General features: G+C 35.3%; 1 protein-coding gene across 9 annotated transcripts in view; it reads right to left on the reverse strand.

Annotated features, from left to right (window-relative positions):
* The window catches only part of ZNF385B (zinc finger protein 385B), a 420,524-nt gene that overhangs the window by 99,243 nt on the left and 303,629 nt on the right, over positions 1 to 17,652 (reverse strand). For all 9 annotated transcript variants that reach the window (XM_002812641.4, XM_024243898.2, XM_063712903.1 and 6 more), the window contains one exon: positions 7,197 to 7,339. In XM_002812641.4, coding sequence (XP_002812687.1) covers positions 7,197 to 7,339 — 143 coding nt within the window. The remainder of the gene's footprint in view (positions 1 to 7,196; positions 7,340 to 17,652) is intronic.

Consider the following 17,652-nt stretch of genomic DNA (forward strand, 5'->3'; position numbering starts at 1 on the left):
GTTCCAGCTGCTTGGGAGGCTGAGGCAGAAGAATAGCTTGAATCTGGCAGGTGGAGGCTGCAGTGAGCTGAGATTGTACCACTGCATGCTAGCCTAGGTGACAGAGTGAGACTCTGTCTCAAAAAAAAAAAAAAAAAAAATTAATAGAAATGTAAAATTTTCTAGGCATAGAAATCAATGCTTAAATATTTGTACAAAATCTTTGTTACTTTTGTACCACATTTCGAAGATTCCCTATAACTATTTTTTTTTCTAATGATCTGGGGAATGTTGCTGTTGAGTTATCTAAGCCTAATAATAGGCCATCAACCTCTCCCCTCTTCAAGTGATTTTGAGTAACCATGGAAAATTTCATCTTGGCATATTTTAGTTCTATGCACTCCTTTAGAAAACACAGAACAAGATAATCCTTCAATATATTTAAAAGCATGTCACAAAAAATAAAAATTCAACCATATTTTCTTTTTTATTGGACTGGGATAAATGTGTTAGTTCAAGCAGAGTCAGTTGGACATACTAGTATCCTAAGAAATATGGAATACATGATTTTTAATGACAGCAAGCACTATTAGAGTGACAAAGAAGACTCAAAGGGCAAAAATTAACATTTGGGTTGCAAAAGTATTCTACTTAAATTTAAAAATATACAAATAAGAGAAAAATACATATTCAAATGTTTAAATAAAGACTTCATTAAATAAATAAAGATATTAAAGGCAGGTTAAAAAGTTAAATGTCTTAGCTTTAGGTTTCCTTACAATGATACCTCATGGGAAGCATAGCACGAATTAAAAGCAAAGCAAATGTGAATTTGATTCCCAATTTCTTTATTTAGAACCTCTCTGATGAATATATTATTATTTATACTACAAGAAAAAAATTTTTTTTAAAATATTCATCAATATTGCCAAACCATGAATGAGTCAGAATCTCAGAGGTTCTAGAATGATAAAATAAATGGTACTCTTATAAATCATTTCACAACTTGTCATGGATGAGTCACAGAATCATACAGTGGTTTGGAACTTTATACTTAGAAATCATCTTTATTCTATCCCACATATTTGCTTATGTCTCAGGAAAAAAATAATTTCAAGGTAGGCAGTAAAAATCAGATTATTTTTCACAAAATTAAGATTGTTGAGCCTTTTGCAATAAAGTAGTAGTGACTGCCCTTGTACTTGTGCTTTCCTAGAGCAGTTGTAAAAACATGGCAGGACTCACAAAAACATTTCAAATAAATAGGCACATAAAACACCTGCCAATTGGCAGAGAAACTGACAGGTGGCTGTGGTCCCAAGTCAGCTCCTGATTATAGCTATATCTCTGAACAGTTACACAAATACATATGCATGTACACAATGTGTGGGTGCTAAAAATAAACTCTACTTACTTATTGTCATATCATGTAAGTTGGGTATGTGTTTCAGTCTGCTCAGGCTGTCATTACCAAATACCATTTACTGGGTAGCTTAAAAAACAGAAATTTATTCTCTCATAGTTCTGGAGGTTGGAGGTCCAAGATCAAGGTGCCAGTATGGTGGGGTTCTGGGTGAGGGCTGTTTTCCTGGGCTTGCAGCTGGCTGCCTTCTTACTGTGTGTTCCCATGGCAAAGAGGAGGGAAAGCTCTCTCTGCTCTTCTTATAGGGCACTAATCCCATCATGAGGGCCCCACCCTCATGACCTCAACTAACACTAATTACCTCCAAAGGCTCTATCTCCAGATACCATCACTATCAAATTGGGGGTTATGACTTCAACATATGAATTTTGAGGGGACATAAACATTCAGTTCATAGCAATCTACATATCTAAATATGTCTTATAAATGTACTTACTTTATCGTATTAAATTAATATTATCCATCTTGGTAAGTATTCAATTTATTTCAATTCAGAAGAAGTCTCTTTTTAAGGGGAACTAAACACCAAGTATTATCCCAGTCGTTTGTGAACAAAGATGAAAATTTAATCCACAATAAAGGAAATAGGAGATCCTAATTCTAATGTAAGAAACAATTGTGTGTATTTTGGCAGCTCCCACAACATTATATACAGCCATTAAAGAATGACCGTGGATAAATTGGCAAATCTAAAGAAAAATTAATAACAAAAAATGAAAACAACTCTACTAAGATAGAAAAAAATGATTTTTTCTGTTGTTTCTTGAACACCATAAACTTTAGTAACGATTTTCAGTTTGCTGATGTTTCTTGGTTTTTATCTTGCCTTTATCAAGTCTGTTTACTTCATTTTTTCCTTACAAGTTTATTGGGCACAAGGGGGTTTTTGTTTTATTTAATTTGCTTATCTTGTCCCCAAACTCAATACTCTTTACTACATATATTTTCAATAAAACTCAGTAACTAACAATTTTGTTTTTAACTAAATACTCTTAAAGCTGGGGTCTGGGACAAAGAATGTAGTAAATACTTGCCAATATTCATACACCAGCCAAACAGAGAGAGCTGGGCACTATAGCTGGAAGACAGTTTATAACTATTGCCTTTAGATTAAAAAACAGTGACAGTTCGGCCAGGCACAGTGGCTCACTCCTGTAATCCCAGCACTTTGGGAGGCTGAGGTGGGAGGATCACCTGAGGTTGGGAGTTCGAGACCAGCCTGACCAACTTGGAGAAACCACGTCTCTACTAAAAATACAAGATTAGCCGGGCGTGGTGGCGCATGACTGTAATCCCAGCTACTCGGGAGGCTGAGGCAAGAGAATCGCTTGAACCTGGGAGACGGAGGTTGTAGTGAGCCAAGATCGTACCATTGCACTCCAGCCTGGGCAACAAGAGCGAAACTCTGTCTCAAACAAACAAACAAAAACAAAACAAAACACCAACTAAACAACAACAAAAAAACAATCACAGTTCTCAGGAAAATATAAATTAAGTTAAACACTTGGGCTTATCACCTGGTCTTAGAAGGGACTCATAAATGTTATTATTCCCTTTAATAGATGGGGGAGTATGAACATTGAAAACCAAGGAACTGGGGCCCTTTCTTCTCTTCCAAAAAATGTTGTTGAGCACCTGTGTCAGACACCCAACATACTAAGATGAATAAGATAGAGCCTCTGTCCTCAAGGATCTGATGTTCTAGTGAAGAAGACAGATTAACAGGTAATTAAACTATGGTATGACAACTGCTATAATTAATGTAATCTGGGGCTACTTGGGAAACACAAAGGGTGGGACTTAATTCAGACTTGAAGAGTCACAGAAGACTTTCTGGGAAGGAGTTGATATCTAAGTTGAACTTTGAATGACACATAGTTGAAGGTGGGGTAGCAATGGTGAAAATGAGCATTAGTGGGTAGCCAGGCACAGGCTTTGGAATATTAAGATCAAGATCTTTAAAACTTTATGTTTTGGTCCACACAGGCTTTCATCTCTAAATGACTCAAAACTGCCCCTCTGTAAAGTACACTGCTGAAGCACAGAGTTAACATCATCATCCTCCAAGCGTGTGTCCTTGACATGTACTCCATCATAAATTATCAACGATCCAAACTCCGTCTTCCTTATCATGTCTCTTTAAACTTTGCTTATACAAAGACTAAAATTTTTTGCCTATTTTTACATACATACGCATTGAGAGAGATTCTGTCAGTTGTGATGGATAAGGCAAGGCAACCACTAGAAGAACACTGTGAAGCATATTTCTTCATCGGGTACAACTTAAGCATAGCTGTTCTATGCTAACAGGCATCTATTCCATTTTGGAACACAATAGGATCTCATTTCATTCTTGTTATGTTTATCATATAATGTTATCATACTACACTATAAGAAAGAGGAAAACATTATGTTTTTAAAAATCTACTTAAAGAGAATAACAAAACATCAAACCTCCAAAACTTTCAACTATGGTTTCAGAGCATGGTGTTTTCATTCTTCTGATAATAATTATAAGATCAAAATTGACCTCATTTCTTATATTTTCTAATATTAACCTTGGTTAAAAATAAAATGATAAGGAAGATTTCACCTAGTTTTCAAAGAACAAGTGGACTACTGAGTACAATATACTTTAAAAATTTGCCAACAAGAAATTATATCTGTTTTTCAAATATATTCTGCTTCGTATTGTTTGTAGAGGTCTATTATACACACTCAAAAAAACCATTTCCTCCTTCTATTTAATGATTCTGCTGAAAATTGCCTTCCACACTTCCAGAAAAGAGCACAAAAGATTTCTGATTGAGCTTTGTTCACAATGAATGAGGTGGGAGGCGATATGGGCCAAAAGACTCAAGGACGTAAAGAGCTCAAATATGAATTTTGAAGTTAAAAAGATTCTAATTCAAGTCTCAGTTCTTCCTTCAATAATGCTCTTTCTTCCTCTAGACAATAAGAGTAATAATGACTGCCTGCCAAAGTGTTTCAAGGTCTAAGTACTTTGAGAGATGTAAAACATCACAAATATACAATAATCCAGTATACTTATTAGTGGTGATGTAATAGCGTTTTCCTAGGAAAATGTGGACAATAACTTTCATGACATTCCCTTAGGTATTCTATTGGGTGAGTTGGATACTAGAATGGAAAAGTCTATAGGAAAAGAATTAGAGTAATTTAAATTGCAACTCACAGGGAAAAATCATAGGTCACCCAATGATCTCATAAATTCATTTCTTGCAAGATGATAGAGGGTGCCACTTGGAATGACTTAATATTTAATACACTACTAGAAGGGCTCCTGTTTGATAAATGCCACACACGTAATATAGAGAGAGTAAAATAATTATTTCATGTAGTTCTTTGCGGTATTCTTCACCTTAGCCAAATAGTATTTTTATTTGAAAATTATGTTTATTTTCTTCCAAGAAGGAAAAAAATGAACTTCTATTAATATAATTATTCTTTGGGTTTTCTCAAATATATCATAAGATTAATTGCTGTGTACAACTAATCAAACAAACCAAATGACACGTTAGTGCATCTGTACCCTCTATGCAACATGAACAAACCATTATGAAATCGTAATTTTATCTTTAAAAATCCTTTATGAAGGTATTCTCTCCATTTTTGTTTTACAGCTCTTCAAAACAGAGAGGCAGATGTAAGACATTTTGATAACAAAAAAGTGACTAACAGATTAGTGCTAATCATATGATTGCAATTGTAAAAAAAAATTGTGACTGGGTACCTTTTAGGTATATGTGTAACATACTTCCAGAAGAGGATTAGAAGGATGGATACCAGTTGCTGACCACCTTCCGCTAGTGAAGGAAGTAAAAGTATGTGCAGGGGTAGGGAATATGACTTTCTAATTTTACCTCAAATGCTAAAGTTTTATTTGAATTTTTGGAGTAAATATTCATGTATTATTTATGTTAAAAAATAAATAAATAAAGAGGCCAGCGCAACGGCTCACATCTGTAACCCCAGCACTTTGGGAGGCCACGGCGGGTGAATCACCTGAGGCCAGGAGTTTGAGAACAGCCTGGCCAACATGGCGAAACCCTGTCTCTACTAAAAACACAAAAATTAGCCAGGTGTGGTGGCAGGCGCCTGTAATCCCAGCTACTCAGGAGGCTGAGACACAAGAATCACTTGAACCTGGAAGGGAGGCTGCAGTGAGCCAAGATCGTGCCATTTCACTACAGCCTGGGCGACAGAGCAAGGCTGTCTCAAATGAATAAATAAATAAAAGAAAAAGTAAAAAATAAAATAAAATAAAGAGAGGTGAGCCACAGTAAGCCATTTATGACTACTTGCATCATGAATGCTGCTTCCTGACAGCAACTAGACTTCAGCAATGGCTATAAATGCTAACTTCCAAAAGCACATTAATCAAAACACAAATACCTCATAAATGTTCTACGAAGTATAGCTTAATTCAGTTATGATTGGAATGTGTCACACGTTTGAATAGAGGATACCACTGGCATCCTCAAGTTCGCATTCTCTGAAATGGCGTAATGTGGTGTTCTGGGATGCAGCGGGTGGATCAATGAAACCAAGGCAGGCACGATTTATCCTACTGAGCCACTCCACTGCTCTAGGAACAATGATCACCTTTTGTAACATTTTTTTTTAACTGTTTGACTTGTCTCTGAAAAACTCAAGACAAAAAAATTTAACTGTTTACTCACTACATCAAGGCCAGTGCTCTGTAAAAAGTTGGCTGATGCCCTACCCCCTAATTACCTTACAACACTAAGCCCTGACAGAGGGCCTGTCAGCAGATTTTTTTGACAATCCTTAAGGAAAAATCCTCTTGCTGTTTTCACTTCATACAGAAAATAGGTTTGCAAAATGAAACATTTGGCAGTACTTCAGATGCTTGCTGTCTGGTGGTGTTGATAATGCATTTTTTTTTTTTATTACAGCAGCATTTATAATGCTGTATCATTAATGTAGACCATCATGCCCCAACTAACTGTATTTAACAACCAGGCAGACAATTTATGCATTCACCTGAACTGTTGAACCTTTTCTTTTACTATAAGGTTTAGAATCTGGCTACAGATTGATTTTATGCTAAATTATATTGTTGAAAGATGTCACGCTCCACTTGACACACCTACAAATGTTTTTCATTCAAATAAAGGAAGGTCAGCTGAGCTGAAGAACATCAGTAATTACAGGTAATTCACTAACACTTACCCTATGTTTTAAAATGTCAAAGTGTCTTGCAGATAACTAATATGTAGATTTAAAATGAGTGTTTTTCTTTTTCTTAATAGAGTCAAATTCACGTCATCTACAATAGCCCCTAAATAGAAATTTTGTTTGTGTAGGATTCACATTTTATCTAAAATATCTCCCAAATAAAAATGCAGCCAGAGAGATAAATCCTACAGTCATTTTTTTTTTCCTAAGAGAAGGGAAAAATCAATGAGTCTTGGTATCTCTAAATTGTATTCCTGAGCATGTGAATAACATCCCAGAAATGATGTATGTTCTAAAGCCACTGGAAATTCTATCAAAATTGTGCAACACAACAGGTGAAAATTTTTCAGAAAATATTTTCTGTGGAAATATTTGTATAATAAACATACTGGCTATTGTTTGGGCTACTCGCATGGGTGAAGCATCATCTTTCATAGCACAATTGAGCAGCATAACCAATATATGGTCTAAAATTACACACTTTGGAAACAAGCTGGATCTATTGACTATTCACAAACGTAATGAAAGTGATGGAGGAGGACACAAATAAAATAGAAATGAATTTACTCACTGTGTTAAAATTTGGAAAGAGCCCAACAGCAGAACTACTGTCCACTGGAAAAGACATAAATGGTTTGATATCCAGTGAAGGCTGCATCATCAGGGTAGGTGTGCGCACAAGAGCAGGAAGGGTAGTAGTGTTGCATGTACTGCCTGCCAAGAACAAAACAAAAATGAATTCAATTTCTTGCTCACATCCATCTCCCTCCCAAACCTACAGTGCAAGAACAAGTCTGTTGAGCTGCAACTTGCAAGCAAGAGAGTTATGCTGTAAGTAAGCAAATGGCACAGGAGTAGTAAACACAATAAAAAGGATCTTCCTCCTCATTATCCAAGACAGTGATGCACAACGCTTCCCTATGGGCAAGAGCTGAGGGATGCTCAGATTCAGCCAGGACACCTAGTAGACAGATCCTACTGGCAGGTGGGTCAGGCAGAATGAGAATGTCCTGTTGGCCAACGCTTTGCCTCTGACTCGCCAAAAGTGCAGGAGAGAAGAGGGGAGGAACCCCTTGAAGCCAGACACTCTTTGCTATTAAGAATTACCGAATGGCTAGCGGACAGGTTTTAGGCAAATCACAGATAAATATAGGGTTTTTACAAGAAAAAGAAAACTTGAACCTGTATAGTTACTGTCTGCTCTCAAAGTTATGATTCAACTTATTCTCTTAAAAAAAAAAAAACTTTCTGAAAGTTGCTCTTACTTTGAAGTAAATGGGTAGTCTAGACATTGGATAGTTAAAGACTAAAAGGGTTGATTATGGCTTGGCTGCAGACAGAGTGTTGGGGGACAGGTAGTAGTTAGGACAGGGATTCAAATTTTTGTTTTCAACTTTTTATTTCTAATTTGTTTTGTGTTATTGTAGCAAATATCCTTTTTAGCAGTTAAATTAACTGTCACCTCTATTTTTTTGTTGACTATTTTTAAATTTTGTTTTAACTTTTGTGGGCACATAATAGGTACATACATTTATGAGGCACACAAGATATTTTCATACAGGCACACAATGCATAATAATCACCTCAGGGTAAATGAAGTATCCATCCCCTCAAGCATTTATCCTTTCTCTGCATTACAAACAATCCAATTATACTCTTTTAGTTATTTTGAAATGCACAATAAGTTATTGTTGTCTATAGTCAGCTTGTTGTGCTATCAAATACTAGATCTTATCCATTCTAACTATATATATTTTTTAAATTTTAATTTAACTTCATTATTACTATTTTTCAAGACAAGGTCTCACTCTGTCACCCAGGCTGGAGTGCAGTGGTGTGATCATGGTTCACTGTAGCCCCAACCTCCCTGGGCTCTGGTAAGCCCCCAGCTTCAGTCTCCCAAGTAGCTGGGACTACAGGTACATGCCACCACACCTGGCTAATTTTTGTATTTTTTGTAGAGATGGGGTTTTTGCCACATTGCCCACGCTGGTCTCGAACTCCTAGGCTCAAGCAACCCATCAGTCTTGACCTCCCAAAGTGCTGGAATTACAGGTGTGAGCCACCACACCCAGCCTCTAACTATATTTTTGTACCTATTAACGATTCTCACTCCCCTGCCCTCTTCCCATCCTCTAGTAACCATCATTCTATTCTCTGTGTCCAGTTCAATTGTTTTAATTTTTAGCTCCACAAATAAGTGGGAACATGTGAAGTTTGTCTTTCTGTGCCTGGCTTATTTCACTTAACATAATGTCCTCTAGTTTCATCCATGCTGTTATAAATGCTAGGATCTCATTTTTCTATGGCTGAATAGTACTCTATTGTATATATGTAACTCATTTTCTTTTTCCATTCATCTGTTGATGGACACTTAGTTTGCTTCCAAATCTTGACTATTGTGAATAGTGTTGCTATAAACATGGGAGTGCAGATATGTGTTCGATATACTGATTTTCTTTCTTTGGGGTATATACTTAGCAGTGGGATTGTTGGGTCATATGGTAGCCCAACTTTTAGTTTTTTGAGGAATAACCAAACTGTTTTCCTTAGTGGCTGTGTTAATTTACCTTTCCACCAACAGTGGAGGAGGGTTCCTCTTTCTCCACATCCTTGCCAGCATTTGTTATTCTGTCTTTTGAATAAAAGCCATTTTAACTGGGGTGAGGTGATATCTCATTATAGTTTTGATTTGTCTGTTTTTGAAGATCAATAATGATTGAACACATTTTCATATACCTGTTTGCCATTTGTATGTCTTCTTTTGAGACATGTCTTTTCAGATCTTTTGCCCATTTTTTATTCAGGTTTTTAAAATAGACTTGTTTGAGCTCCTTATAGAGTCTTGTTATAATCCCATATCAGATGGATAGTTTGCAAATATTTTCTCCCATTCTGTGGGTTGCCTCTTCACTTTGTTGACTGTTTTCATTGCTGTGCAGAAGCTTTTTAACTTGTGATCTCATTTGTCCATTTTTGCTTTCCTTGCCTGTGCTTGGAGGGTATTACTCAAGAAATTTTTGCTCACTCCAATATCCTGGAGAGTTTCCCCAATTTTTTCACATAGTAGTTTCATGGTTTGAGGTCATAGATTTAAGTCTTGAATACATTTTGATTTTATTTTTGTATATGGTGACAGATAGGGGTCTACTTTCATTCTTCTGCATATGGATATTCAGTTTTCCCAGCACCATTTATTGAAGAGACTGTCCTTTCCTCTATGTATATTTTTGGCACCTTTGTCAAAAATGAGTTCACTGTAGATGCACAGCTTTATTTCTGGGTTCTCTATTCTGTTCCATTGGTCTATGTGTCTGTTTTTATGCCAGTACCATGATGTTTTGGTTACTATAGCTCTGCAGAATAATTTGAAGTCAGGTAATGTGATTCCTCCAGTTTTGTTCTTTTTGTTTAGAATAGCTTTGGCTATTCTGGATCTTTTGTGCTTCCATATACATTTTAGGATAGTCTGTTCTATGTCTGTGAAGAATGTTGTCATTAGTATTTTGATTGGGATTGCATTGAATCTGTAGATTGCTTTGGGTAGTATGGACATTTTAACAATATTGATTCTTCCAATCCATGAACATGGAATATTCTTCCATTTTCTTGTGTACGTCCTCTTCAATTTCTTTCATCAATGTTTCATAGTTTTCATTGTAGAGATCTTTTACTTCTTTGGTTAAATTAATTCCTAGGCATTTAATTTTAGTTATAGCTATTATAAATAGGATTACCTTCTTGATTTCTTTTTCAGATTGTTTGCTGTTGGTATATAGAAATGCTACTGATTTTTGTATGTTGATTTTGTATCCTGTAACTTTACTAATTTTATCAGTTCTAGTTCTTTGGTGGAATCTTCAGTTTTTTCCAAGTATAAGATGATACTATCTGCAAATAATGATAATTTGACTTTTTCCTTTCCAATCTGGATGCCCTTTATTTCTTTCTCTTGTCTAAATACTCTGGCTAGAACTTCTGCTATCACCTCTTTAGATATCTGGTTTAATGCATGAGTAGAAGATTTATAATGCTCCTCTCCAGTAACAAGCATCCTTCTTTAGTGTATAACTTTCATGTAGTATAGATAAGTAACTGCTGGTGCAGGTAGCTCTCTGGTAGGCAGGCTCTGGCATGTCAGGTTTGTTTGTTTCTTTGTTTGTTTTAATATAACAACCTTATTGAGGTATAACTCATATACCAGACAATTCATCTGAATTGTAGACTTCAATTATTTTTAGCATATTAACAGAGTTGTTGTATTATTCCATTTTCATACTGCTATGAAGAAATACCTGAGACTGCGTAATTTATAAAGAAAAAGAGGTTTAATGGACTCACAGTTCTACATGGCTGGAGAGGCCTCACAACCATAATGGGAAGCAAAGGAGGAGCAAAGACATGTCTCACATGGTGGCAGGCAAGAGAGTGTGTGCAGGGGAACTTCCTTTTATGAAACCATCAGATCTCATGAGACTTATTCACTATCACAAGAACAGCATGGGAAAAACCTGCCCCCATGATTCAATTACCTCCCACCAGGTCTCTCCCATGACATGTGGGGATTGTGGGAGCTATAATTCAAGATGAGATTTGGGCTAAACCAAATCAATTGTAGAACCATCACCACAATCAATTTTAGAACATTTTCATGACATCTAAGGGAAACTCTTATCCGTTAGCAGTCACTCCCCATTTCCTCCTAATATCCCTAGCTCCTGGCAACCACTAATCTATTTTCTTTATCTCTAGATTTCTCTATTCTAGACATTTCATTTAAATGAAATCATATAATATGTGATGTGGTCTTTTGTGACTCACTTCTTTCATTTGACATAATGTTTTTGAGGTTTATCTATGTTGTAGCACATATCAGAATTTCATTCATTTTTAAGGCTTAATAATATTCCATTGTATGGATTTCCCAAATTTTGCTTATCCGTTCATCAATTGATAGGCATTTGAATTACTCCCACTATTTTGCTATTATAAACAATGCTACTTTGAATATTCATGTACAAGTTCTTATGTGGATATATGTTTTCAGTTCTCTCAGGTATATACTTAGGAGTCAAATTTTGGAAATTGTTTGGTCATCTGGTAACTAAATGGCTTAATATTTTGAGGAAGTGGCAGGCTGTTTTCCAAAGGGTCTGAAACATTTTACATGATTACTATCAGTGTATGAGGGTTCCAATTTTTCCTGGCCTGTCTATATAGGACCACACAATAATTACATACCTAACATTCCCTATTGACTTCAAGGAGAAATGAACAGTATGAGATAATGCTCCAACTATTAAAATTTCCACCAATCTTTTACACAGTTTCCCAGACTCATTAAAATTTCTATTTCAATGATCCTTTTTTGGTAATGAATTTTCTTAATAAACTCTGCATCATATTTCAAATCGTTCCAGAACATTATTGGCAATAGTGTTTAATGGACTGTCATATTTCATTTACATTGATCCTAAAAACAGAAGAGAAAAAAGAGAGAAGGGTGCCTGAAGCATTTATCTGTAACGGCAAGTCTTCAGGTCAGCCCCATCCATTAGGGAAGACAGAGTAGCACTCAGCAAAAATAGAACCAGCCAAAAGTATAGATTGAGAGTAATTTTTTTTTTCTGATGCTCAAGTAAATACTCTGATCTCAGCCTGTCATTCATATAACCACCCTGTATTTAATTACACATTACTCTTCAAATTAGGTAATGTTAACTTCAGTGTTTGTAGATCTAAGATGATGTATTATATAAATATATCAAATGTTGCAGGGGCACTTATTAAAATATTTTAAAAGTTTTGCTTTAAACTCTTAGCTAAATTAAAAAACAGAGACATTTCTTATGTTAGCCCAATAGCCTATTTTATTATTACTATAATCATTAAAAGTCTAAAGTAAGGTATAGACTAATTCTACTTAAAGCTGAATGACAAACAAATGTGTAATTATTTTGCCATTGTGAGTCTCCTGGAGGGAAGCAAAGTTCTTTCTCTAATCCCACAATGGTGGCTCTGATAATACTGTGTAATACATGGCTCCCTAGGGCCTGGTGAGAGTCACTTTGTACTAAAAACCCAAATCAAATAGAATGCAACAGGGAACTTCACAAACAGATTACTCCATCAACAAAGGTTGGAATGCGCAATGATCCCCCTTACCCAATCAAATCTCTATGCTAATAAAGACAAGGCTTGAGAACTACTTAGCTGCCACTACTCATTAGCATAAAAAACTTAGCAGCTGTTTACCATTTCATTAGCATTTTAATGACAGACAATTTGCCATGTTAAACACAGATTGTTTTAAAGTACTGGTAGATCTTCTGAATAAATATAAACTATACTTTCATTAATCCTTCACCTCAACCTTGCTGTTTTCAATTTTAAAATCTACTTTTTAATACTGCTTCACCAGGACTTATTGCTTGTTTTTGCAAATGGTAAATAAATAGGGACAAAGTGCATTTTTCTGAACAAGTTATTTCACGCTCTAATCTCTCTGTCCTCATATTTCAGATTTTGCTGCTGCTGCTGCTGCTGCTGCTGTTGCGAATCCTTTCTTCTCACCTCTGGGTGCCTGAAAGTCAGCAGGAGTTACAAGTGGAAATTTGGCCAAAATGCACTGCACTCTGAAAGAAAATGCTTAATTTCTCTAAAAGTGAAGGACTTGCTGAGAAGAAATGTTGAAAATATAATGAGCAGGCATTTCAATGCAAAAGGTGATACGATATACCCATTACGTTGCTATTCTCATGGGACAGAACCAAACTTTGACTTTTGTATAAACTATTTCGCAATATTACATAAGACACCTCCTATTTGTAGTTCTGTTTCAGAACATAGTATATAATCCGGTATATATCATAATGAATAAAGTCATAATGAATAAAATCAAAATAGGGTGCCACCCTATTTGATAACAAAACTTTGCATATCACTGAATGCATATATTTATCAAACTTCCTGTACTAAAATGAAATACACATATATAAGCATGCATACTCCAAAAATTTAACACGAATAATTTAACACTCTTGAGACAGGAGTAATACAAGGTGGTCACAGGAGAACAGAAAATTCCAGACAGCAGTTTCACACGTTTAGCGGAAGAAAACTGTTGAAATAGCTGCATAAGGTAGGGGCCGATAAGACCCTGAAAAACGAAGGTGTGGGCCAAGCTGGCTAAGACTAACTGGACCCAGCATGTCACTGGATTTGACCTAGGTTTCACCTAAGATCTCATTATACTCTCATAAACATACTAAATCACACACCCACCAGTGTAATGACAGTTCTGAGACCACCCATATTGGGCGTAAAAATGGGTAGCACACAGTTCCAAGAAATCTTCATATCTTTCCAGGAATCTTCATGAATATCTCACCACTTGATTAAAGATACTCATAAATATAGAAACTCCAAACCCTTTGGTGTGACTCACTTCTCTTGAGTATGCCCACAATCCCCTTCCTTAAGTGTGTACTTTTCACTTTGCAATAAATCTGTACTTTCACTCTATCCCAATTTGTCCTTGAATTCCTTCTCACAACAGCATTGAGACTCTGGACACCAGAGTTGAGGTCTCACAGGCGTTTGGGGATCTCCTTTAGTCCACCAGTTTCACTCTTATCATGGAAATTCCATGTATTCATATGAATATGAATTTCCATTAGAATGCAATTAACTTTCTTCCATACATTTCACTTTGATGGTAAAATACAAGTTGATTCATCTAGAGCTATGAAACCAATAATATGTAAAAGACAATTTCCTAAGATGATCATAAGAAAACTATTATTTCAGCTAACTGCCTCTGTAACATAATAGGTACCTTATTATGCTAATGGATTATGTCATAATACATCACAATACAACCTTACTTAAGGACAGATGACACCTGAAATTATTGCCTTGGTCTTTGGCCTTTAGATATATAATCTTAAAAGCCCATTTAGATGATAACTTTGAGACTTCCTAGTGGCTCTTCTTTATATGCCAAAACAGAAGCAAACAAAACACCTCATTCTTCAAAAGAGTATGCCAGAGTCAACAAATATGTATGAAGAAGCATTTGCAGAATGAGATCAAATCTGTATCTATTCGATATCCTGCAGGAGTAGTTTCTTCTTGTGCCATTATTATGCATGTTCCCGTCAGTGAGTACTGAAATTAAAAACTTAACGTATTATAAAAACCTGTTAGGGAAGGCAACGTCAATTATAGAACTCCAAAAGATTTCTTTAAAGAAATTTAAATGAGTGGCATTTCAGATTTTCTGCCATACTCAGTTTTCTTTTTTCATTGCTTTCCCAGCTTTGTTACACCTAGTACTGTATATTTTTTCTCTCATCAGGATAATTGCCATCACCGCATCTCCTCCACTTCTCTTACCATTTCTTTTCTCTCATAAATCTGCTAGGTGAAGAAAATAATTTACCAAGAGACTATCAAAGCATGGCCACTAAGAGGTGGCTATATGAATAGGGGAGGTGACTGATAAAGGATTTTGCCTTTGAAAAGGTCTCATAATAGCAATAAGAGAGATAACATTTTTATAGAACATACTATGTAGCAGGCACTATCCTAAGTTCATTACAAATGTAGGTATATATACTCATTTACATACACTCATATATATATACTTATACATATTTAGTCCTCGCAATCTGATTAACAAGGTATTAGCCTCATTTTACAGATGAGAAACTGAGGCACAGAGAGATTAAGCCCAACTTCATATAGTTTGTATGTAGAGGAGCCAGAATTAGAACCCAGGCTATTTAACTTCTGAATTCTGCTTTTCACTACCATGCTATGGTCACCAAATTGTATAGGTGAGAACACTCCAGTCATATAGATACATTCTCCAGCTGAGGGAGAAGCATTTTACCATAAACCTGAGAGATTTAAAATACTGGACCTCCAAACAGATATAGTATTCAACTGGGAATTAGTTGAAACTTATTTGACCTTAGTGTAGTATCTGATACTTAAATAACCAAGACATATAATGAATATATTTATCTAAAAAGAATCTTCCCCAAATAATAGTATTATTTGATTCAATAAATACTTATGAGGGACTAACAAGGCGCAGTGCTAACTACAGGGATTATGAAGTGTGTCAGAACTTATTTTACTTTTTAAGATAAGAAAATAATAATAACAACTGCTACCAGTTAATGAGATTTTACTGCATGCCAGGTGACGTGCTAAGTGATTTATGTCCCTTATTCTTATTAAATTATAATGCAACTCTATGATATTTATATTATTATTCCCATTTTACAGATGAGAAAGGTGAGGTTTAGAGTGATTAAAATCACTCAGTATGTGGCAAAGCCTGGGTCCAAATTCCTGTCCATCTGATTTTAAAGCCCATGTCATCATTCCCTAAAGTAGGTTACATGTAAAGCTGTTACATGAAAAAGATTCTGTCGTCAAATACATTTAGAAAATGTTGCTTCAACAAAGCTTAAAGCGGTTCTTTTCTGCAATGCATCTCAGAGTTTTTAATATACTAACAGGCACTGTGGACATCTAGGCAGAAAAAATTTCTTCCCTCAATTTTTTGAGCACAGAATCAAGCCTTAAATTTTTTTTTTAAATTAAGATGACACAGGCAACACTGTTCTACACCTGTTAAAAGCACCAACTCAGGAGACAGATATGTTAGAAGCTGAAGGCTCCTGGGAGCACTGCTTTCTTGTGCAACCTTGGACAAGTTATTTTACTTATTTATACCTCCATTGTCTTTTCTATAATTAAAAAAAATAAGAGTAGCTATATCATAGAATGGGTGGGAAAACTAATTGAGATTTTTCTATGCAAATTGCCTCAACCTGTGCCTGATACATAGCCAGTATTGTATAAGCTTCAGTTACTGTGGTTACTAACTACTCCTAATCCTTGACACTATCCCATATCCCAGGAGAGCATGAATAATTAAATCTATTAATACTTACCATAAATGGCAGGGGTCATGTGTTATCAAAAAAATGTTAAGTAGGTTCAAGAGAGAAAGAAATTGCATCTGGTTCATAAATGGGGTTCATAAATGTTTCCACAGATGAGATATCTCTTAAGATAAACTGAGGAATGGCTTGTGTTTTGAGAGGTATATATGGAAGAATGGTGGAGGGGAACTGTATAAACAAAAAGTATAGAGAAAACAGAACATGTTGAAGTTAACTTTTTTTAGGCTTTCAAGGTATTCTTAGGGTTTCTGGATTAAAAGGTAAAACTGAAAATAGAAAAACAGAGTATCTTTGTGACCCTGGACTAAGCGAAGGTCTCTTAAACAGGAAACAAAAATGCTAATCATAAAAGAAAAAAATTGATGAATATATTCTATTAGTAAGAATGTAGAACTCCTACAGATCAATAAGGAAATGATAACACTAGATAAATGGGCAAAAGACTTGGATATTTCACAAAAGCATATATTAAAATGGCCAATAAACATACAAAAACGGTGTTTAACTTCATTAGTAGTTAGGAATATGTGAATTACAACTACAATGAGATATCACTACATATCCACAAGAATGGTTCAATTTGATGAAGAAAGATGAAGATAATATTAAGTGTCAACAAGGATACAGAGCAACTAGAACTCTATATTAAAGCGTAAATTGTCACAGCTAGTTTGAAAAACTACTTGGCAATATCTATTTAAGCTGAATATATAAATACCCTATGACCCAGAAATTTCACTTCTAGGTATATACCTAACAAAAATGATTTGTACTAGAACGCTTATGGCAATATTCTTCATAATAGCCCCAAACTGGAAACTAGCCAGTTAATCTATCAACAATAGAAAGAATAATTTTTGTATGTTTGCACGATGAAACATTCATGCCATGACATACAATGATGAGAACAAATGGCACATACTTACATGCAACAACCAATAGATCTTGCAAGCATAACGTTGAAAAAAAGAACTAAAATAAAGGAGTACATGCTGTATGATACCATTTATATAAAGTATAAAACCAGGCAAAGTAATTTATTCT

Source organism: Pongo abelii, chromosome 11 (assembly GCF_028885655.2).
Source record: "Pongo abelii isolate AG06213 chromosome 11, NHGRI_mPonAbe1-v2.0_pri, whole genome shotgun sequence".
Classification (NCBI taxonomy): domain Eukaryota; kingdom Metazoa; phylum Chordata; class Mammalia; order Primates; family Hominidae; genus Pongo; species Pongo abelii.